This window comes from Salvelinus fontinalis, chromosome 40 (assembly GCF_029448725.1).
Source record: "Salvelinus fontinalis isolate EN_2023a chromosome 40, ASM2944872v1, whole genome shotgun sequence".
NCBI lineage: Eukaryota > Metazoa > Chordata > Actinopteri > Salmoniformes > Salmonidae > Salvelinus > Salvelinus fontinalis.
The window spans coordinates 4557648-4582761 of record NC_074704.1 but is presented as its reverse complement, the minus strand read 5'-3'; the positions used below and the strand labels follow the sequence as shown (position 1 = coordinate 4582761).

At 41.8% G+C, this 25114-nt stretch overlaps 2 protein-coding genes across 3 annotated transcripts in view; one reads left to right on the top strand and one right to left on the bottom strand.

Moving 5' to 3' along the window:
- LOC129839882 (zinc finger protein ZFP2-like) overlaps positions 1-25114 on the bottom strand; it is a 274220-nt gene that overhangs the window by 28320 nt on the left and 220786 nt on the right. The window contains exon 1 of one of the 2 annotated variants that reach the window (XM_055907586.1): positions 1980-2611. The exons of the other annotated variant lie outside the window; for it this stretch is intronic. Within the exon in view, the coding sequence (XP_055763561.1) occupies positions 1980-2211 (232 nt within the window). The 5' untranslated portion in view covers positions 2212-2611. Of the gene's footprint in view, positions 1-1979; positions 2612-25114 lie in introns of those variants that run through there. 2 annotated transcript variants of the gene reach the window in all.
- On the top strand, positions 3361-17564 carry LOC129839938 (zinc finger and SCAN domain-containing protein 2-like). The gene is made up of 2 exons (XM_055907663.1): positions 3361-4088; positions 15410-17564. The coding sequence occupies exons 1-2, from the start codon at positions 3860-3862 to the stop codon at positions 15943-15945; spliced, it is 765 nt and encodes a 254-aa protein (XP_055763638.1). The 5' UTR covers positions 3361-3859; the 3' UTR covers positions 15946-17564.

The window sequence follows — 25114 nt, the reverse complement described above, 5'->3', positions numbered from 1 at the left end:
CTGGTGTAGACTTTTAGGGTCAGAGTAGTGGGATGGCCTGGTGTAGACCTTTAGGGTCAAAGTAGTGGGATGGCCTGGTGTAGGATCCTTTAGGGTCAAAGTAGTGGGATGGCCTGGTGTAGACCTTTAGGGTCAAAGTAGTGGGATGGCCTGGTGTAGACCTTTAGGGCCAAAGTAGTGGGATGGCCTGGTGTAGACCTTTAGGGCCAAAGTAGTGGGATGGCCTGGTGTAGGATCCTTTAGGGTCAAAGTAGTGGGATGGCCTGGTGTAGGATCCTTTAGGGTCAAAGTAGTGGGATGGCCTGGTGTAGGATCCTTTAGGGCCAAAGTAGTGGGATGGCCTGGTGTAGGATCCTTTAGGGCCAAAGTAGTGGGATGGCCTGGTGTAGGATCCTTTAGGGATGGCCTGGTGTAGGATCCTTTAGGGTCAAAGTAGTGGGATGGCCTGGTGTAGGATCCTTTAGGGCCAAAGTAGTGGGATGGCCTGGTGTAGGATCCTTTAGGGCCAAAGTAGTGGGATGGCCTGGTGTAGGATCCTTTAGGGATGGCCTGGTGTAGGATCCTTTAGGGATGGCCTGGTGTAGGATCCTTTAGGGATGGCCTGGTGTAGGATCCTTTAGGGCCAAAGTAGTGGGATGGCCTGGTGTAGGATCCTTTAGGGCCAAAGTAGTGGGATGGCCTGGTGTAGGATCCTTTAGGGTCAAAGTAGTGGGATGGCCTGGTGTAGGATCATTTAGGGCCAAAGTAGTGGGATGGCCTGGTGTAGGATCATTTAGGGATGGCCTGGTGTAGGATCCTTTAGGGGGGAGTGACCAAAATGTGCAAAACCACACTCTGACCTGCGAAAGGCATCAATACAGCTTCTTCATGTGAAAAGTCACATGAAGAAGAAGAAGGGTTGACAAGAGCAAGACTTGGCTCTGATTATAAAAAGAAGATATGGGCGTTTTTATAATCCCAAAGTCTAGGACCAAGAAACATGGAGAGGCAGCCTTTAGTTACTATGCCCCCAGCCTTTAGTTACTATGCCCCCAGCCTTTAGTTACTATGCCCCCAGCCTTTAGTTACTATGCCCCCAGCCCCTGGAATAGCCTGTCAGAGAACCTGAGGGGGACCAAGAGGCATGGAGAGGCAGCCTCTATGCCCCCAGCCTCTGGAATAGCCTCTCAGAGAACCTGAGGGGGACCAAGAGGCATGGAGAGGCAGCCTCTGGAATAGCCTCTCAGAGAACCTGAGGGGGACCAAGAGGCATGGAGAGGCAGCCTCTATGCCCCCAGCCTCTGGAATAGCCTCTCAGAGAACCTGAGGGGGACCAAGAGGCATGGAGAGGCAGCCTCTATGCCCCCAGTCTCTGGAATAGCCTCTCAGAGAACCTGAGGGGGACCAAGAGGCATGGAGAGGCAGCCTCTATGCCCCCAGCCTCTGGAATAGCCTCTCAGAGAACCTGAGGGGGACCAAGAGGCATGGAGAGGCAGCCTCTATGCCCCCAGCCTCTGGAATAGCCTCTCAGAGAACCTGAGGGGAGCCGAAACTGTGAACATATTTAAAAGAGATTTTAAAAACACACCTTTTTAGCTTTTCCTTAGCGTGCTTCTAAAGTAGTGAAACGACCCTGGGTTCACAAGCGTGGAAATCGTCTCTGCCGCTAGAGCAGGCTTTTGCGCCACAGTCGATAGCGCGCCGGACTTCGGGCTAGAAGGTCGAGGGTTCGAGACCTGCTCCCTGCCGTTTCATTACAGTAGTTACGTTTTTATTGTAACTCTTTTATTTTTTTTTATCCTCTTTTTTGTTGTGTAGTAAATATTTCTGTTTTTTTCTTCATTCGTTTTTATTTCCTGTAATGCACATGATTAACCTGAAATGTGCTTGCTGTATAATAAATATTGATTTGATTGTGGGAGTGTGATTCTGTTACCACGTGACTTTACCCTTTAGTTCAACAACTGCAGTGGGTGTTTCTGTTTTAAGACAGTACTTACTGGGGTTAATCAAATGTCCAATATCCTCCTCTTCTTCTTCCAATATGACAGTTACCTCTCCCTCCTCCTTCTCTTCCTTCACTGCAACATCCTCATCCTCTACTTCTTGTTTTACTGTGACAACCTCCTCTTCCTTCTCTTCTTTCACGACAACGTTCAGCCACAGACCCTCTTTCTCCGTCCAGCAGACCCCCTCTTCTTTAGCAGGAGGAGAGTAGTTTAGTGAACTCATGGTCGGGGATGTTAGCTAACAGTTAGCTAGCTAGGCTAGTGCTACCTTAACCAGCCAGCTAGCTACGTTAGCTGACTACGGTAATAACAACAACGTAAATATGAAATTACGTAAATATGAAATTAAATGGGATAACTAGCTAGACGACAGAAGTGAGTTTAAAACACAATGGATAATATACATGAACGCGTCTAAAGAGCTGCAATGTTTCAGCTAGCAAGCTACCGAGGTGGCTGACCACTGTCGTTTAACTATAAAATAACATGGCTGTCTAGCTGGGTTGTCCATAGTTACCACAGCCACAAAGTCAACATTGGCTATCGTAAATATGTATGAAAACAAAAATGTATTTTTTTTCTTAATTTAAGGTTAGTGTTAGGCATAAGATTAGCAATGTGGTTAAGGTTAGGTTTAAAAATGACATTTTAAGAAGAGAAGCTGTAGAAATGGGTGGCGTTTAGCCATAATTAAGACTTTGTGACTGTGGTAACTAGTGACGACCGACTAGCTGTTGTTGTTTAAAGAAGAGTCCGATTCACCACCACGTCACATTCTGGCAGACTTGCCTGAAACACCCACAGCGCCCTCTGCTGATTGGAGTGGGTAACGCAGATGAGGGAATGTTTTATTTTATAACTAAAAGTTAAAACAATTTCAATGATTGATTTTATTTTAATTTCAATAATAATATTATATCACATTATATGAAAGGAACCAGAGGGTCAGAGAGAAAGGTCACAATCCATCTCGTACCTTCTTTTCCCACTACCGGATTTCAATTCAATTCAAGGAACTTTATTGGCATGGGAAACATATTGTAATGAAACGGCAGGGAGCGAACCTTCGACCTTCTAGCCCGAAGTCCAGCGCGCTATCGGCTGTGCCGCAAAAGCCTGCTCCAGCGGCAGAGTCGATATCCGCGCTTATAAACCCAGGGTCATTTCAATATGTTAACATTGCCAAAGCAAGTGAAGTAGATTATATACACAAGTGAAATAAACTATAAAAATGAACAGTAACCATTACACTCACAGAAGTTCCCAAAATAATAAAGACATTACACTATTTTGTAGTGAGTGGAAACGCCAAGCGGATGCTTCATATTTCTACATCCGGTGAATTATCTGTCTCATTGTTCTGTGGTGATAGTGGAAGGAACGTTTCTTTTCAACATCAACTAGTCGGTCGTCACTAGTTACCACAGTCATAAAGTCATAATTATGGCTAAACCCCAACCATTTCTACAACTTCTCTTCTTAAAATCTGATTTTTAAACCTTAACCACACTGCTAAGATTATTCCTAACCTTCAATTAAGACCAAAAGTACATTTCTGTTTTCATAAATATTTAGCCAATGTTGACTTTGTGGCTGTAGTAACTATGGACAACGCAGCTAGACAGCCATGTTATTTTATAGTTAAACGACAGTGGTCAGCCACCTCGGTAGCTTGCTAGCTGAAACATTGCAGCTCTTTAGACGCATTCTTGTATATTATCCACTGTGTTTTAAACATACTTCTGTCGTCTAGCTAGTTATCCCATTTAATTTCATATTTACGTTGTTGTTATTAGTCAGCTAACGTAGCTAGCTGGCTGGTTAAGTTAGCACTAGCCTAGCTAGCTAACTGTTAGCTAACATCCCCGACCATGAGTTCACTAAGCTACTCTCCTCCTGCTAAAGAAGAGGAGGTCTACTGGACGGAGAAAGAGGGTCTGTGGCTGAACGTTGTCGTGAAAGAAGAGAAAGAAGAAGAGGATGTCACAGTAAAACAAGTAGAGGATGAGGCTGTTGCAGTGAAGGAAGAGAAGGAGGAGGGAGAGGTAACTGTCATATTGGAAGAAGAAGAGGAGGATATTGGACATTTGATGAACCCCAGTAAGTACTGTCTTAAAACAGAAACTCACACTGCAGTTGTTGAACTAGAGGGCAAGGTCACGCTCTCACTATCAAAACGGCCATATCGTTGAACCCTTATTCAGGTTCATGTGACTTTTCGTCAGACTAGATGTTGTATTGCTGCCTGTCGCAGGTCTGAGTGCAGTTTTGTATATTTTGGTCACCAAAAAAAAAGGGAATGACAAAATTTGAAATTGCACCACTATCTAACCCTGTGTATAAGTACAGGGTTAGATGGTAGATAGTGTATAGGTACAGGGTTAGATGGTAGATAGTGTATAGGGTTAGATGGTATATAGTGTATAGGTACAGGGTTAGATGGTAGATAGTGTATAGGTACAGGGTTAGATGGTATATAGTGTATACTATACAGGGTTAGATGGTAGATAGTGTATAGGTACAGGGTTAGATGGTAGATAGTGTATAGGTACAGGGTTAGATGGTATATAGTGTATACTATACAGGGTTAGATAGTAGATAGTGTATAGGTACAGGGTTAGATGGTAGATGGTGTATAGGTACAGGGTTAGATGGTAGATAGTGTATACTATACAGGGTTAGATGGTAGATAGTGTATAGGTACAGGGTTAGATGGTAGATAGTGTATAGGGTTAGATGGTATATAGTGTATAGTGTATAGGGTTAGATGGTAGATAGTGTATAGGTACAGGGTTAGATGGTAGATAGTGTATAGGTACAGGGTTAGATGGTAGATAGTGTATACTATACAGGGTTAGATGGTAGATAGTGTATAGGTACAGGGTTAGATGGTAGATAGTGTATAGGTACAGGGTTAGATTGTATATAGTGTATAGGTACAGGGTTAGATGGTAGAAAGTGTATAGGTACAGGGTTAGATGGTAGATAGTGTATAGGTACAGGGTTAGATGGTAGATAGTGTATAGGTACAGGGTTAGATGGTATATAGTGTATAGGTACAGGGTTAGATGGTATATAGTGTATACTATACAGGGTTAGATGGTATATAGTGTATAGGTACAGGGTTAGATAGTAGATAGTGTATAGGTACAGGGTTAGATGGTAGATAGTGTATAGGTACAGGGTTAGATGGTAGATAGTGTATAGGTACAGGGTTAGATGGTATATAGTGTATACTATACAGGGTTAGATAGTAGATAGTGTATAGGTACAGGGTTAGATGGTATATAGTGTATACTATACAGGGTTAGATGGTAGATAGTGTATAGGTACAGGGTTAGATGGTAGATAGTGTATAGGTACAGGGTTAGATGGTATATAGTGTATAGGTACAGGGTTAGATGGTAGATAGTGTATAGGTACAGGGTTAGATGGTAGATAGTGTATAGGTACAGGGTTAGATGGTAGATAGTGTATAGGTACAGGGTTAGATGGTATATAGTGTATACTATACAGGGTTAGATGGTAGATAGTGTATAGGTACAGGGTTAGATGGTAGATAGTGTATAGTGTATAGGTACAGGGTTAGATGGTAGATAGTGTATAGGTACAGGGTTAGATGGTAGATAGTGTATAGGTACAGGGTTAGATGGTATATAGTGTATAGGTACAGGGTTAGATGGTATATAGTGTATAGGTACAGGGTTAGATGGTATATAGTGTATAGGTACAGGGTTAGATGGTATATAGTGTATACTATACAGGGTTAGATGGTAGATAGTGTATACTATACAGGGTTAGATAGTAGATAGTGTATAGGTACAGGGTTAGATGGTAGATAGTGTATAGGTACAGGGTTAGATGGTAGATAGTGTATAGGTACAGGGTTAGATGGTAGATAGTGTATAGGTACAGGGTTAGATGGTAGATAGTGTATAGGTACAGGGTTAGATGGTAGATAGTGTATAGTGTATAGGGTTAGATGGTATATAGTGTATAGTGTATAGGGTTAGATGGTAGATAGTGTATAGGTACAGGGTTAGATGGTAGATAGTGTACAGGGTTAGATGGTATATAGTGTATACTATACAGGGTTAGATGGTATATAGTGTATAGGTACAGGGTTAGATGGTATATAGTGTATACTATACAGGGTTAGATGGTAGATAGTGTATACTATACAGGGTTAGATGGTATATAGTGTATAGGTACAGGGTTAGATGGTAGAAAGTGTATACTATACAGGGTTAGATAGTAGATAGTGTATAGGTACAGGGTTAGATGGTATATAGTGTATACTATACAGGGTTAGATGGTAGATAGTGTATAGTGTATAGGTACAGGGTTAGATGGTATATAGTGTATAGGTACAGGGTTAGATGGTATATAGTGTATAGTGTATAGGTACAGGGTTAGATGGTAGATAGTGTATAGGTACAGGGTTAGATGGTAGATAGTGTATAGGTACAGGGTTAGATGGTATATAGTGTATAGGTACAGGGTTAGATGGTATATAGTGTATACTATACAGGGTTAGATGGTAGATAGTGTATAGGTACAGGGTTAGATGGTAGATAGTGTATAGGTACAGGGTTAGATGGTATATAGTGTATACTATACAGGGTTAGATGGTAGATAGTGTATAGGTACAGGGTTAGATGGTAGATAGTGTATAGGTACAGGGTTAGATGGTAGATAGTGTATAGGTACAGGGTTAGATGGTAGATAGTGTATAGGTACAGGGTTAGATGGTAGATAGTGTATAGGGTTAGATGGTATATAGTGTATAGTGTATAGGGTTAGATGGTAGATAGTGTATAGGTACAGGGTTAGATGGTATATATTGTATAGGTACAGGGTTAGATGGTAGATAGTGTATAGGGTTAGATGGTATATAGTGTATAGGTACAGGGTTAGATGGTAGATAGTGTATAGGTACAGGGTTAGATTGTATATAGTGTATAGGTACAGGGTTAGATGGTAGATAGTGTATAGGGTTAGATGGTAGATAGTGTACAGGGTTAGATGGTAGATAGTGTATAGGTACAGGGTTAGATGGTAGATAGTGTATAGGTACAGGGTTAGATTGTATATAGTGTATAGGTACAGGGTTAGATGGTAGATAGTGTATAGGTACATGGTTAGATGGTATATAGTGTATAGTGTGTAGGTACAGGGTTAGATGGTAGATAGTGTATACTATACAGAGTTAGATGGTAGATAGTGTATACTATACAGGGTTAGATGGTAGATAGTGTATACTATAGAGTTAGATGGTAGATAGTGTATACTATACAGGGTTAGATGGTAGATAGTGTATACTATACAGGGTTAGATGGTAGATAGTGTATACTATACAGGGTTAGATGGTAGATAGTGTATACTATACAGGGTTAGATGGTGGATAGTGTATACTATACAGGGTTAGATGGTAGATAGTGTATACTATACAGGGTTAGATGGTAGATAGTGTATACTATACAGGGTTAGATGGTAGATAGTGTATAGGTACAGGGTTAGATGGTAGATAGTGTATATGTAACAGTATAACTTTAAACCGTCCCCTCGCCCCGACACGGGTGCGAACCAGGGACCCTCTGCACACATCAACAACGGTCGCCCACGAAGCATCGTTACCCATCGCTCCACAAAGGCCACGGCTCTTGCAGAGCAAGGGGCAACCCTACTTAATGTCTCAGAGCAAGTGACGTAACTGATTGAAATGCTACTAGCGCGTACCCGCTAACTAGCTAGCCATTTCACATCCGTTACATATAGTGTATAGGTACAGGGTTAGATGGTAGATAGTGTATAGTGTATAGGTACAGGGTTAGATGGTAGATAGTGTATACCCTGTACCTATACACTATCTACTATCTAACCCTGTACCTATACACTATCTAACCCTGTACCTATACACTATATACCATCTAACCCTGTACCTATACACTATATACCATCTAACCCTGTACCTATACACTATCTACCATCTAACCCTGTACCTATACACTATACACTATATACCATCTAACCCTGTACCTATACACTATCTACCATCTAACCCTGTATAGTATACACTATATACCATCTAACCCTGTACCTATACACTATCTACCATCTAACCCTGTACCTATACACTTTCCCCCAAAACCCACCAGCCCATCCCACTACTCTGGCCCTAAAGGATACAACACCAGCCCATCCCACTACTCTGGCCCTAAAGGATACAACACCAGCCCATCCCACTACTCTGGCCCTAAACGATCCTACACCAGGCCATCCCACTACTCTGGCCCTAAACGATCCTACACCAGGCCATCCCTAAAGGATCCTACACCAGGCCATCCCACTACTCTGGCCCTAAACGATCCTACACCAGGCCATCCCACTACTCTGGCCCTAAACGATCCTACACCAGGCCATCCCACTACTCTGGCCCTAAAGGATCCTACACCAGGCCGTTGACCTGGGAGACGTAACGTAGTAAATGTAAATCCGGAACACTCTAATAATACTGAACTAAAAATATAAACGCAACATTCTACAAGGACCTTTGATATATTTAATGAGCTGGTACGTGGGATCAGAGAGCAGCCTCCCATGGTGTCCTTACTACAGCCTCCCATGGTGTCCTTACTACAGCCTCCCATGGTGTCCTTACTACAGCCTCCCATGGTGTCCTTACTACAGCTGCCCATGGTGTCCTAACTTAGCCTCCCATGGTGTCCTAACTACAGCCTCCCATGGTGTCCTAACTACAGCCTCCCATGGTGTCCTTACTACAGCCTCCCATGGTGTCCTTACTACAGCCTCCCATGGTGTCCTTACTACAGCCTCCCATGGTGTCCTTACTACAGCTGCCCATGGTGTCCTAACTTAGCCTCCCATGGTGTCCTAACTACAGCCTCCCATGGTGTCCTAACTACAGCCTCCCATGGTGTCCTTACTACAGCCTCCCATGGTGTCCTTACTACAGCCTCCCATGGTGTCCTTACTACAGCCTCCCATGGTGTCCTTACTACAGCCTCCCATGGTGTCCTAACTACAGCCTCCCATGGTGTCCTTACTACAGCCTCCCATGGTGTCCTAACTACAGCCTCCCATGGTGTCCTAACTACAGCCTCCCATGGTGTCCTAACTACAGCCTCCCATGGTGTCCTAACTACAGCCTCCCATGGTGTCCTAACTACAGCCTCCCATGGTGTCCTAACTACAGCCTCCCATGGTGTCCTAACTACAGCCTCCCATGGTGTCCTAACTACAGCCTCCCATGGTGTCCTAACTACAGCCTCCCATGGTGTCCTAACTACAGCCTCCCATGGTGTCATAACTACAGCCTCCCATGGTGTCCTAACTACAGCCTCCCATGGTGTCCTAACTACAGCCTCCCATGGTGTCCTTACTACAGCCTCCCATGGTGTCCTTACTACAGCCTCCCATGGTGTCCTTACTACAGCCTCCCATGGTGTCCTTACTACAGCTGCCCATGGTGTCCTAACTTAGCCTCCCATGGTGTCCTAACTACAGCCTCCCATGGTGTCCTAACTACAGCCTCCCATGGTGTCCTAACTACAGCCTCCCATGGTGTCCTAACTACAGCCTCCCATGGTGTCCTTACTACAGCCTCCCATGGTGTCCTTACTACAGCCTCCCATGGTGTCCTAACTACAGCCTCCCATGGTGTCCTAACTACAGCCTCCCATGGTGTCCTAACTACAGCCTCCCATGGTGTCCTAACTACAGCCTCCCATGGTGTCCTAACTACAGCCTCCCATGGTGTCCTAACTACAGCCTCCCATGGTGTCCTAACTACAGCCTCCCATGGTGTCCTAACTACAGCCTCCCATGGTGTCCTAACTACAGCCTCCCATGGTGTCCTTACTACAGCCTCCCATGGTGTCCTTACTACAGCCTCCCATGGTGTCCTTACTACAGCCTCCCATGGTTCCCTAACTACAGCCTCCCATGGTGTCCTTACTACAGCCTCCCATGGTTCCCTAACTACAGCCTCCCATGGTGTCCTTACTACAGCCTCCCATGGTGTCCTTACTACATCATGCTTACTTTTCATAACATACATAGAGAGAGATCAGCCTCCCATGGTGTCGATACCACTCTTACTTTTCATAACATACATAGAGACGCTGCAAATTGTTGGTCATGGAAATTACGTTAAAAGTCATGGAGATGTCATGAAATTCCAACTGTCAAAATGTGTAGGAAACCTGAACGATTTGACTGCAGGTATTTACTAAAAAAGTAGCTAAAAATATTAACATTTATTGAAATACTGAAAAAAATAGTTTAAACGGGTATTGGGGCGGCAGGTAGCCTAGTGGTTAGAGCTGGCTCGTAACCGAAAGGTTGCTGGATCGAATCCCCGAGCTGACAAGGTAAAAATCTGTCGTTCTGCCCCCTGAACAAGGAAGTTAACCCACTGTTCCCTGGTAGGCCGACATTGTAAATAATAATTTGTTCTTAACTGACTTGCCTGTCAAAATGTGTATGAAACCTGACAATTTGACTGCAGGTATTTACTAAAAAAGTTGCAAAAAATATTCACATTTATTAAAATACTGAAAATAAATAGTTTAAATGGTTTATTGGGGTGGCAGGTAGCCTAGTTAAAAAAAAAAAAATACATTTAAAATCCTTCTCCCAAAATATTTTACATTTATTCAAAAGCTCATCTATCAAAAAATGTTGCTTCTTGTTTCTTATTTTTACTGTGTGTAGTAACTCCATCTTAATGGCATTAGATCTTTTACATTCTGTAAACGGGGGGAGAAATGAGAAACACATCAATTCTGGATCTGACAGCAAAAGGCCACTCTAAAAGTGCAGTTTTGTCACACAACACAATGCCACAGATGTATCAAGTTTTAAGGGAGAGCAGTGTAATTGGCATGCTGACTGCAGGAATTTCCACCACAGCTGTTGCCCGAGAGTTGAATGTTAATTTCTCTACAATAAGCCGCCTCCAACATCATTTTAAAGAATTTGGTGTTGAGTATTTATGACTGTCATTAAGCCCTTTTCTGGGGGAAAACTCATTCAGATTGGCTGGGCATGGTTCCCCAGTGGATTGACCTTTACCCTCCCAGGCCCACCCATTTTTGCTGGCCCTGCCCAGTCATGTAAAATCCATAGGTTAGGGTCTAATTTATTTATTTCAATTGACTGATTTCCTTATTGCCTGTTGTGTTTATATTATGTTCAGTAAATGTAGTAGCTATCTAGCTAAGTGGTTAGCTTCTTCCAAGATCAAGCGTTGCTTGGTAACAGCAGATAATCACTTCCTGGATCAAGAGCCCTGCTGTCTAATATTTGCTTTGAGCGGCAAACTGAGTAGCATTTTTGAGTAACTTGTTTATCTTAATGAGCTAGGATATCTGGCCTCTAAATAGTTTAGTTACTTATATAACTTAATGAGCTGGGATATCTGGCCTCCAAATAGTTTAGTTACTTGTTTAACTTAATGAGCTGAGATCTGGCCTCCACATAGTTTAGTTACTTATATAACTTTATGAGCTGAAATCTGGCCTCCACATAGTTTAGTTACTTATATAACTTTATGAGCTGAAATCTGGCCTCCACATAGTTTAGTTACTTATATAACTTAATGAGCTGGGATATCTGGCCTCCAAATAGTTTAGTTACTTGTATAACTTAATGAGCTGGGATATCTGGCCTCCAAATAGTTTAGTTACTTATATAACTTAATGAGCTGGGATATCTGGCCTCCAAATAGTTTAGTTACTTATATAACTTTATGAGCTGAAATCTGGCCTCCACATAGTTTAGTTACTTATATAACTTTATGAGCTGGGATATCTGGCCTCCAAATAGCTTAGTTACTTGTATAACTTTTTATGAGATTTAACAAGTGACATCAATAAGGATCATATCTTTCACCTGGATTCACCTGGTCAGTCTGTCATGGAAAGAGCAGGTGTTCCTAATGTTTTGTACACTCAGTGTATAAAGTGTTCTGTCCCTGTGAGTTCATATGTGGAACTGCATGAAATTTTAAAACCAAAATGGACCAATCCTGGATCGCCCCCTGTATTATCAGCCGCTGAAATAGGAGAGTCTTTGTCTCCTCTCTGTTTGTCGACTCAACCCAGAGTGAAACCAAAACACCCCATGCAGCCCATGACAACCCGATGACTCCGAGTCACGTCATAAACAAGTACAACGGCCACCGTGGGGGAAATTAACTGACGTTCACCATCAGGGACCATTCAACAGTCTAGATTTACCAGGTTATTACTTCTAAATAAACTGTTCACCATCTGGGACCATTCAACAGTCTAGATTTACCAGGTTATTACTTCTAAATAAACTGTTCACCATCTGGGACCATTCAACAGTCTAGATTTACCAGGTTATTACTTCTAAACAAAAACACTTTTTGTTGGGTTCTCATAGGCTTACAATTGTTGTTTTGAATATTCCTTGAAAAGTCGCAAAGATAATATTTTGTTTCTGATAGTTGCAAAATACCTATTTTGGATGCAGCCGTTGTTAGCATGAATGCTAAATGCTCACTGACAGGCTTGTAGCAAAGCTAGCCACAGAGCAGTTTACTGGTTGAAGTTGAAGTGTTTTTTAAAGTATTGTTACAAACAGAGTAAAAACTCACAGATGACTAGAAAAAAGCTCAAACCAAGTTTATTCATCCACTGGGTCATACAGCTGCAAAGACCATATGTTTACAGAAGCGCATATATTTATACCCTCCTACTACGGGGAGTCAACACCTTACTAGTCAGGACAGCCAATACATCTCTGTTGCTAGTCAGAACAGCCAATACATCTCTGTTTGCTAGTCAGGACAGCCAATACATCTCTGTTTGCTAGTCAGGACAGCCAATACATCTCTGTTTGCTAGTCAGGACAGCCAATACATCTCTGTTGCTAGTCAGGACAGCCAATACATCTCTGTTTGCTAGTCAGGACAGCCAATACATCTCGTTTGCTAGTCAGGACAGCCAATACATCTCTGTTTGCTAGTCAGGACAGCCAATACATCTCTGTTGCTAGTCAGGACAGCCAATACATCTCTGTTTGCTAGTCAGGACAGCCAATACATCTCTGTTACTAGTCAGGACAGCCAATACATCTCTGTTACTAGTCAGGACAGCCAATACATCTCTGTTACTAGTCAGGACAGCCAATACATCTCTGTTACTAGTCAGGACAGCCAATACATCTCTGTTGCTAGTCAGGACAGCCAATACATCTCTGTTACTAGTCAGGACAGCCAATACATCTCTGTTACTAGTCAGGACAGCCAATACATCTCTGTTTGCTAGTCAGGACAGCCAATACATCTCTGTTACTAGTCAGGACAGCCAATACATCTCTGTTGCTAGTCAGGACAGCCAATACATCTCTGTTTGCTAGTCAGGACAGCCAATACATCTCTGTTACTAGTCAGGACAGCCAATACATCTCTGTTTGCTAGTCAGGACAGCCAATACATCTCTGTTGCTAGTCAGGACAGCCAATACATCTCTGTTGCTAGTCAGGACAGCCAATACATCTCTGTTTGCTAGTCAGGACAGCCAATACATCTCTGTTACTAGTCAGGACAGCCAATACATCTCTGTTTGCTAGTCAGGACAGCCAATACATCTCTGTTACTAGTCAGGACAGCCAATACATCTCTGTTTGCTAGTCAGGACAGCCAATACATCTCTGTTTGCTAGTCAGGACAGCCAATACATCTCGTTTGCTAGTCAGGACAGCCAATACATCTCTGTTGCTAGTCAGGACAGCCAATACATCTCTGTTGCTAGTCAGGACAGCCAATACATCTCTGTTTGCTAGTCAGGACAGCCAATTCATCTCTGTTTGCTAGTCAGGACAGCCAATTCATCTATGTTGCTAGTCAGGACAGCCAATACATCTCTGTTTGCTAGTCAGGACAGCCAATTCATCTCTGTTTGCTAGTCAGGACAGCCAATTCATCTATGTTTGCTATTCAGCAACTTCATTGGCTCCTCTCACTGGTGTAGTCATGGCCCCACCTCCTGCTAGAACCTTTGTGTGTATGTAAGTATATATGTGTTTTAACAGAACTGTTCCTTCTCACGTCACCTGACCTGACCTCGGGCTGAGTCCCTGCTCCACGGCTGTCAGTGACTGAAACAAGGACTGTTACCCTTTGCCTCCCTCATTTTGGAGCAATGAGATTTAACAAGAACATGTTTTGACTTTCTGCACTCCCCCTTATCTCACTCAGTAACTTTCCATCTGCCTCGACCTTATCCTTCATTGACCTCAACACATACATTCATTATACATGTAAAGTAATCAATAAGTTCTGGTACGAATAGTTACATTCAAGCTAGAATCCAACAGTATAAAGCAGTTGATTTGAGATGGCTTTACAATTGTTGTTTTGATTATTGCTTGAACAGTCGCTAAGATAATATTTGGTTGTGATAGTTGCAAAATACCTATTTTGGATGCAGCAGTTGTTAGCTTGAATGCTAATGCTCATTGACAGGCTGGTAGCAAAGTTAGCCAAAGAGCATTTTACTGGTTGAAGTAGAAGTGTTTTTTAAGTATGAAGAAGTTGAATTGCGAGGATGACACAAACATTTATATTAAGCAGGACATTCAAACGAGCCTTACAATTCTAGTCCAATAGTAGTGTGAAATGCACTCATAAGCAACCTGGAAATGGAGGCTATTTTTGCTGTCAGCCTATGAGAAATCCCCTGAGTTTTCCATCACGTTGGTGAGTTAGTGAATAGACACAGAACTTAATGTGAGTTTCCTTGAGGAGCACTCCTGATCTTGCGCTGGATAGCATATGCTGTAATATTCAGAATACATTGTGAAAAACTAAAATCTTCGCTCACCATTTTTTCTCCAGGCAGATATACTACATCCATAACTAGCAGTTTCCTCATTACCAGATATACTACATCCATAACTAGCAGTTTCCTCATTAGCAGATATACTACATCCATAACTAGCGGTTTCCTCATTAGCAGGGAGGAGTTTCTACAACCAAATTGCATGTGCATCGCCCTCGTGCAGTAACTTTAGCAAACACAGAAAGGGGCCAATATTGGTGACTGGAAGTAGTGTAGCTGCAGATTTCTGCAACTGTAATACTGTATTTCTAGCCTACAATCATCCAATATACTTATGTGGAAAAAATAAGACTAAATATGGCTTTTCTTGCTTGCTTAATTTATTTCCCTTTTCTTGGTTTGTATTGTACTTGCTTTCCCACGCTCCACTATCTGTCTGGGCTTATAGGTCGAGCACTGGGCAGAAATCATTAAGACAATTGTTAAATAAGTTTGTACACACACATCATCACCTTTTAGCTAAAATGAACAGTGGATTTCTGCTGTTGTGGGCCTTTAACCATCTGTCTGACTTTGTTGTTCACACAGGAGAAAGACGGGACTATCGTGGATCCTCTGGAGAGTCTCAACAACATCATGATGCAGAGAAGAGACTCTCCACATCAGAACACCTCAAGAAACACCAACGGAAACCCACAGGGAAGAAGAAACTTCACCACTGCTCTGACTGTGGGAAGAGTTATTCAAGATCAGATTCACTTAAAGTACACCAGAGAATTCACACTGGAGATAAATCCCATTGCTGCTCAGACTGTGGGAAGAGTTATTCAAGATCAGATTCACTTAAAGTACACCAGAGAATTCACACTGCAGAGAAAACATATAGCTGTGATCAATGTGTGAAAAGTTTTACTTCACCTAGCCAGCTGACTATACACCAGAGAACACACACGGGAGAGAAACCTTTCCACTGCTCTGACTGTGGAAAGAGTTTTGTTATCGCAGGAAATTTAAAATCACACCAGAGAACACACACAGGAGAGAAGCCTTATAGCTGTACTCAATGTGGGAAGAGTTTTGCTTACTCAAGCAGCCTGATAGCACATTTAAAAACACACACATGAGGGAATCTACTGCTCTGACTGTGGGGAGACCTTTTCAAAATCATCTACATTACAATCACAGCAGAGAATTCACACAGGAAAGAAATCTTATACTATTTTAGTTAATAATGTCACAATGTAGAACCCTAAACGTTTGTCCCCTGTTCTATTGATTTCAACATGATATGGATATTAGCCTCAGGGGGGAAATCCAGGCTCTGAATTGGAAGAGTACTATTTATGAGATTTAACAAAAAGTAACTAACACAAAAAGAGCTGTGTTACACTTACCACGTTGGTGGCCCACTTGAATCAAAATATAACACTTCAAAATGTAGATAGATGTTTTCTACAAATTGTCCTCTAACCAGTGATGTGCACATTACTCCCAGATTCTGTGTGGTGTTTGAGCTGTTAGTTTTAACGGGACGTGCAAGCTCATCTCCCCCCCTCTTGCGCAATTGATTTCAACGTGATATCGTTATGAGTGATGACAAGTAAGTGTTGCGTTTCTCTTCGTTCTAGCGACCCCTAAAATGTAAATGCAACACGTTCCTTTGTTTAGCGACCCCTAAATGTAAATGCGTCTCTCCAAAATGTAGCTGACTGTCTTCTGCAGGCAGTCCTCTAATCAGTGAGGTAAAAGATATCTCCCATTTCCGTGTGTTTTTTTTAGTTGTGTTCGTTTCAACAGCACATACAACCTGATTTTTTTTATCCGATCGATGTCCGTAATTTATTGCCACTTGTCAAAACAACAGTGTTTTTGGTGCTTGTACAGTTTATAAAGGTGCTCGTTTTAATAATACAAAGAATATGATTATAAGTGTGTTTGTGTAGATCATACATTTTATGTTTAGGTTTTTCAATATATCACAAACTGTTTCTGCATATTGGTTATTGATTTGGACGCGTTAAAACTATGTTTTGACTTTGGTATTTCTAGCAAAATGTCATTGTAAAGAAGAAACCGAAGTCAAATCTACGTTGTTTTTTTAAAGTATTAAAGACTTATTTTTTTTATCAACGTTTTTACCTTTTGTATTCCACGGATGGAGTATAAAAAATGGGTCCATGAACAATTTTTATTAACAATCTGACATCACTCCAGTATTTCTTTGCAACATTCAAGTGCCAATTGTCTTTATTCCACTACTGAAGAAGCATGACTCAAATCACCTCATATTTCAAACATTCAGCCTGACAAAAGATACATGTTTTATTATTCCATGCCTCACCATTAAGTTAATTATTGCCAATACTAATAACAAAGGAGTGTACATTTGGTTTTGACATTTCAACATATTTACATTACATGTAACATTTTAGTAATCATAATTATTTATGCAACCAACTGACAATTTGTTTTTACGATTATATTGTTGACTAACAATGTAGTAAAACAAGCTTATATTTCTGGTTGGATATTACATCCTATTCTTACTATTTTAATCAATGTCATTTCCTCAGAATGCTCATTAGTCTTTCAGTTTTTATTCTATAGTTTTAATCCTCTTGTGTTTGTTGTGTAGTAAAGATTTCAATTTTTATTTTCATTCGTTTTTTAAAATGATTTCTTTCTTTGAAGCGAATTGATTTGCTTCCATGTCTAAAATGTGCTATATAAATAAATAAAATAAATAATACATATAAATAAAGCTTTGAATCAACAGACTTTTTGCAAAACCAATGAAAAAATATGTGTAAAAGTATATCTTGGTCCATCTTAGTATGAAAACAGTATCAATTCTGTTTTTATGTCAAAATTGTGCATCACTTTCAACCAATCCAGTGCATTTTTGTTGATTTCAACATTTTTCAAGGGATTCAACAACTGAAACAAACAAATGGATCAAACAGATCAATTCCACTTTTCCAGCCTGCTGAAGGCGTGGTGGAGTGGTAAACACCACCCCCGGCTCTACCAGGGGCTTGAGGTGGTCTCCCACAGCTCTGCTTATGTCATGTTCTGTGGCCTTGCTGTTCCATTTCTTGACTGCCCCTGCAGCACAGAAATAAACACATTTAGTCATATTATATAAAACATTATACATTATACTGAACAAAATAGAAACGCAACATGTAAAGTGTTGGTCCCATGTTTCTTGAGCTGAAATAAATTATCCCAGAAACTTTCCATACGCACAAAAAGCTTTCCATACGCACAAAAATGTTGTGCACAAATTTGTTTACATTCCTGTTAATGAGCATTTCTCCTTTACAAAGATAATCCATCCACCTGACAGGTGTGGCATATCAAGAATCTGATTAAGCAGCATGAACATTACAAAGGTGCACCTTGTGCTGGGGACAATAAAAGGACACTATGCCACAGATGTCTCAAGTTTTGAGGGGTTGTGCAATTGGCATGCTGACTGCAGGAATGTCCACCGGAGCTGTTGTCAGAGAATTTAATGTTCATGTCTCTACCATAAGTCGCCTCTAACTTCGTTTTAGAGAATTTGGCAGTACGTTCAACTGGCCTCTCAACCACAGACCACGTGCATTGCGTCGTGTGTGCAAGCGGTTGTGAATAGAGTGCCCCATGGTGGCGGTGGGGTTATGGTATGGGCAGGCTTAAGCTAAGGACAACGGACACAATTGCATTTTATCGATGGCAATTTGAATGCACAGAGATACCGTGACGAGATCCTGAGGCCCATCGTCGTGCCATTCATCATCACCTCATGTTTCAGCATGATAATGCATGGCCCATGTTGCAAGGATCTGTAAACAATTCCTGGAAGCTGAAAATGTCCCAGTTCTTCCAGGGCCTGCATACTCGACAGACATGTCCCCCTTTGAGTATGCTTGGAATGCTCTGGAACAACGTGCACGACAGCATGTTCCACTTCCCGCCAATATCCAGCAACTTCCCACAGCCATTGAAGAGGAGTGGGACAACCTTCCACAGGCCACAATCAACAGCCTGATCGACTCAATGTGAAGGAGATGTGTAGCGCTGCATGAGGCAAATGGTGGTCACACCAGATACTGACTGGTTTTCTGATCCACACCCCTACCGTTTTTTTAATAAGGTATCTGTGACGAACAGATGCATATCTGCATTCCCAGTCATGTGAAATCCATAGATTAGGGCCTAATGAATTTGTTTCAATTGGCTGATTTCCTTCTATGAACTGTAGCTCAAAGAAATCTTTGAAATTGTTGCATGTTGCGTTTATATTTTTGTTCATTATAGATAGAGTGATGGCTAGATAGATAGATAGATAGATAGATAGATAGATAGATAGATAGATAGATAGATAGATAGATAGATAGATAGATAGTATAGATGGACGGACGGACGGACGGATAGATAGTACAGACAGACAGACAGACAGACAGACAGACAGACAGACAGACAGACAGGTAGATAGATAGATAGATAGATAGATAGATAGATAGATAGATGGATGGATGGATGGATGGATGGATGGATGGATGGATGGACGGACGGACGGACGGACGGACGGACGGACGGACGGACGGACGGACAGACAGATAGTACAGACAGACAGACAGACAGACAGACAGACAGACAGACAGACAGACAGACAGACAGACAGACAGGTAGATAGATAGATAGATAGATAGATAGATAGATAGATAGATAGATAGATAGATAGATAGATAGATAGATAGATGGACGGACGGACGGACGGACGGACGGACGGACGGACGGACGGACGGACGGACGGATAGATAGTACAGACAGACAGACAGACAGACAGACAGACAGACAGACAGACAGACAGACAGACAGACAGACAGACAGACAGACAGACAGGTAGATAGATAGATAGATAGATAGATAGATAGATAGATAGATAGATAGATAGATAGATAGATAGATAGATAGATAGATAGATAGTATAGACAGACAGTATAGACAGACAGTATAGACAGACAGTATAGATGTATGTTTGTTTGTTTGACCTGTTTTTCTATTGATATTTACTTGTACATCTATTGCAGGATAAATCAATGTTAGAGTTTACATAAACTGGCCACAAATGGATGTTGCATGAGTTTTGATATTTAGGCTTCTTCTAACCCATTGCTTTCTACTACAGATAATAATCCGATTAGGTATCTTCAGGCCTAGAGAATAAACTGTCAGATTTCCAGTCTTTCTACTACAGATAATAATCCGATTAGGTATCTTCAGGCCTGCAGAATAAACTGTCAGATTTCCAGTCTTTCTACTACAGATAATAATCCGATTAGGTATCTTCAGGCCTAGAGAATAAACTGTCAGATTTCCAGTCTTTCTACTACAGATAATAATCCGATTAGGTATCTTCAGGCCTACAGAATAAACTGTCAGATTTCCAGTCTTTCTACTACAGATAATAATCCGATTAGGTATCTTCAGGCCTACAGAATAAACTGTCAGATTTCCAGTCTTTCTACTACAGATAATAATCCGATTAGGTATCTTCAGGCCTACAGAATAAACTGTCAGATTTCCAGTCTTCAAGAATAGGAAGTATTTGTATTTATTATGGATCTCCATTAGTTCCTGCCAAGGCAGCAGCTATTCTTCCTAGGGTTTATTATGGATCCCCATTAGTTCCTGCCAAGGCAGCAGCTACTCTTCCTAGGGTTTATTATGGATCCCCATTAGTTCCTGCCAAGGCAGCAGCTACTCTTCCTAGGGTTTATTATGGATCCCCATTAGTTCCTGCCAAGGCAGCAGCTACTCTTCCTAGGGTTTATTATGGATCCCCATTAGTTCCTGCCAAGGCAGCAGCTACTCTTCCTGGGGTTTATTATGGATCCCCATTAATTCCTGCCAAGGCAACAGCTATTCTTCCTGAGGTTTATTATGGATCCCCATTAGTTCCTGCCAAGGCAGCAGCTACTCTTCCTGGGGTTTATTATGGATCCCCATTAGTTCCTGCCAAGGCAGCAGCTACTCTTCCTGGGGTTTATTATGGATCCCCATTAGTTCCTGCCAAGGCAGCAGCTATTCTTCCTGGGGTTTATTATGGATCCACATTTGTTCCTGCCAAGGCAACAGCTATTCTTCCTGGGGTTTATTATGGATCCCCATTAGTTCCTGCCAAGGCAGCAGCTATTCTTCCTGGGGTTTATTATGGATCCACATTTGTTCCTGCCAAGGCAACAGCTACTCTTCCTGGGGTTTATTATGGACCCCCATTAGTTCCTACCAAGGCAGCAGCTACTCTTCCTGGGGTTTATTATGGATCCTCATTTAGTTCCGGCCAAGGCAGCAGCTACTCTTCCTGGGGTTCTGTAAAACTAAGGGAGTTATACAATTTAAAAAATATTACAACACATTCATAACAGATTTCACAACACAGGCCCCTAATCCAATACCACATATCTACAGTGCTAAATCCATGTGTACGTGTGTGTATAGTGCTTATGTTATTGTGTGTGTATAGTGCATATGTTATTAGTGTGTGTGCATACATGTGTCTTGTGTTCGTGTTGCTTCACAATCCCTGCTGTTCCATAAGGTGTATTTTTATCTGTTTTTTAAATGTAATATTACCGCTTGCATGAGTTACCTGATGTGAAATATAGTTCCATGTAGTCATGGCTCTATGTAGTGCTGTGCGCCTCCCATAGTCTGTTCTGAAACTTGGGGACTGTGAAGAGACCTCTGGTGGCATGTCTTGTGGGGTATGGGTGGGTGTCTGAGTTGTGTGCCAGTAGTTCAAACAGAAGGCTCTGTGCTTTAAACATGTCAATACCTCTCACAAATACAAGTAGTGATTAAAGTAGTCACTTTAATTAACTCTACCTACATGTACATACTACCTCAACTAACCGGTGCCCCCGCACATTGACTCTGTACCGGCACCCCCCTGTATATAGCCGTTACATTGACTCTGTACCGGCACCCCCCTGTATATATTGTTCTTTTAACTGCTCCTCTTTAATTACTTGTTACTTTTATCTCTTTCTTATCCATATTTTTTAAAACTGCACTGTCGGTTAGGGGCTCGTAACCAAGCATTTCACTGTAAGGTCTACTACACCTGTTGTATTCAGCATTTCACTGTGAGGTCTACTACACCTGTTGTATTCAGCATTTCACTGTAAGGTCTACTACACCTGTTGTATTCAGCATTTTACTGTAAGGTCTACTACACCTGTTGTATTCAGTATTTCACTGTAAGGTCTACTACACCTGTTGTATTCGGCGCATGTGACTAATTAAATTTGGTTTGATTTGATTTGATGAAGTCAATCTCCTCCACTTTGAGCCAGGAGAGATTGACATGCATGTTATTAATATTAGCTCTCTGTGTATTTATTTTAATTGAACCTTTATTTAACTAGGCAAGTCAGTTAAGAACTGTAAGGGAATTCTGCCCTGTGTTTACACAAGAGACCACAGGAAACTTCTTTGATCTGAGGTTAGTTTGTTTAATAAGGATTGTTACCCGGATTTACAACCCGGAGTTTACACTTACAGTAATGTGCAAGTAACACACTGACTAAAGATGGTGTTTTCCCTTTTAATCCCCTACTGAGGATCACTCCGCCCAAGGTGATGTCCCTTAACTTTAATACCATATAAGCTCATAATTAATAGTTGCTAACACAAAGATGTCTCTGCTAGGCGGAGTTCAGCTTATTGTTATTTGCAGTTAGTCTCCCAATCCTTCTTCCTCTTATTGCTATCGTGTGTTAGGCAGAAGTAAGACAGGAACATAGTATCAACAGGAATTGAAGGTATAGTTCCAACACAAAGACATCTGACTTTTGTACAGTTTACCTCTTCATGCACTTGCAAGGTGCATGATTCTTCATCTCAAAGCTAAAGCAAAACATTCATCATTGTACTTTTGTAATTACAGGTGTTCCTATAATGCACAGATATTATAACATTCCTTTCAGAACAAATTCTTATTTACAATGACGGCCTACACTGGCCAAACCCGGACGACGCCGGGCCAATTGTGCGCCGCCCTATGGGACTCCCAATCACGGACGGTTGTGATACAGCCTGTACTCTTAAGTGCCAGCTGTGCTGCTCTGTTCTGAGCCAATTGCAATTTTCCTAAGTCTCTTTTTGTGGCACCTGACCACACAACTGAACAGTAGCCCAGGTGCAACAAAACTAGGGCCTGTAGGACTTGTCTTGTTGATAATGTTGTTTAAGAAGGCAGAGCAGTGCTTTATTATGGACAGACTTCTCCCCATCTTAGCTACTGTTGTGTCAATATGTTTTCCCCATGACAGTTTTACAATCCAGGGTTACTCCAAGCAGGTTAGTCACTTCAACTTGCTAAACTTCCACATTATTCATTACAAGATTTAGTTGAGGTTTAGGGTTTAGTGAGAAATATGTCCCAAATACAATGCTTTTAGGTTTTCAAACATTTAGGAGTATAAATTGGCCAAATGGTTTTACCTGAGCACAAGTCAAAAACTAAGGCTGTTTTATCACATCATGTAAATACACGTTACCGTGGAAACGAAATCAGCTACTGCAAGTAGTTGTCTGTCTGTAGTCAGCTCAGCTCCTCCTACAACACAATATTCTATAACTGGCTAGTTTTAGTCTTTTCTCTCCTTACGTCCAATGTTATATCTTTCCCAGGTAGACAAATCCCAGAACTAAAATACCTACTGTAACGGCTTTCTTCCTGGGATGAAGGAGAGGACCAAAATGCAGCGCGGCTAGTGTTCAACATATTTAATAAAGAATGTGTGAACACTACAAACAACAAAAACAATAAATGTGAAAACCGAAAACAGTCCTATCTGGTGCAGACCACAAACACAGAGACAGGAAACAACCACCCACAATCCCCAACACAAAACAAGCCACCTATATATGATTTTCAATCAGGGACAACGATTGACAGCTGCCTCTGATTGAGAACCATATTAGGCTGAACACAGAAACAGACAAACTAGACACACAACATAGAATGCCCACTCAGACCACACCCTGACCAACACTAAAATAAGCAAAACACATAAGAACTATGGTCAGGACGTGACACCTACAGACGAAGGCTGCATGTGGACATTGCACAAACGTCGTACAGAAAAAAACAGTCAAGAAAGAAGAAAATTATTTTGTTAAAAAAAAAAAAATCAATGCATGTGTTCGTGTTACAAAGACAAAAAAAAAAAAACTTTCTGCTGTAAATATCATATTGATGTGCTCATAAAGACAGTATATCTACACTTTACCTAACAAATACAAATCACTTTTATTAACTTTTTATAACTGTTTACAGTCTGCTGACCATCCCGTATCAGGATCCCCTGCTTTACCCCTCGGTTCCATCACAGATACCCCCCCCCCCCCCTTTTCATCTCCACCCTGATGATCTCCCATCAGCCTCAGCTGGACCCCACCACATAACCTCTAGCCAGGTGAATATCAGGAGCTTCACCAGAGAGACGGAAGAGGAAGTGAGACATCCCACTCCCTCATTTTTTTTCTCTGTTTCAATGAAAAGTCAATGAACTGTGTAGACCATACCCAGCTGCTATCGCCTTGGTGTCTATGGGAGAGCCACTCCATACCCAGCTGCTATCGCCTTGGTGTCTATGGGAGAGCCACTCCATACCCAGCTGCTATCGCATTGGTGTCTATGGGAGAGCCACTCCCTTAAGTAGACAATGGTAAACGGCCTGAGTGAGCTGTCTTCATTTATCCACTAGCTTTATGGTGTCAAATCCAATGCAAAAGTCGAACGAGCACTAGGTGGTGTGCGCAAGCAAGATGAAACATCATTGCGCGAGCAAACACTGAGTCGAGAGAGAAGAAAATGGTCAAGCAATCAGAGGATGGGTCCAATGAACTCCACCAGAGGACGGGTCCAACGAGCTTCACCAGAGGACAGGTCCAGCGAGCTTCACCAGAGGACAGGTCCAATGAGCTTCACCTGCGGACAGGTCCAACGAGCTTCACCAGAGGACGGGTCCAACGAGCTTCACTAGAGGACGGGTCCAGCAAGCTTCACCAGAGGACAGGTCCAACGAGCTTCACCAGAGGACAGGTCCAACGAGCTTCACCAGAGGACAGCTCCAACGAGCTTCACCAGAGGACGGGTCCAGCGAGCTTCACCAGAGGACGGGTACAACGAGCTTCACCAGAGGACAGGTCCAGCGAGAAAATCATTGTCACAGATCAAAAATAAAAATGTAAACAGTACGTAAAGAATAGGCTGAGAGGTGGGTGCATGTC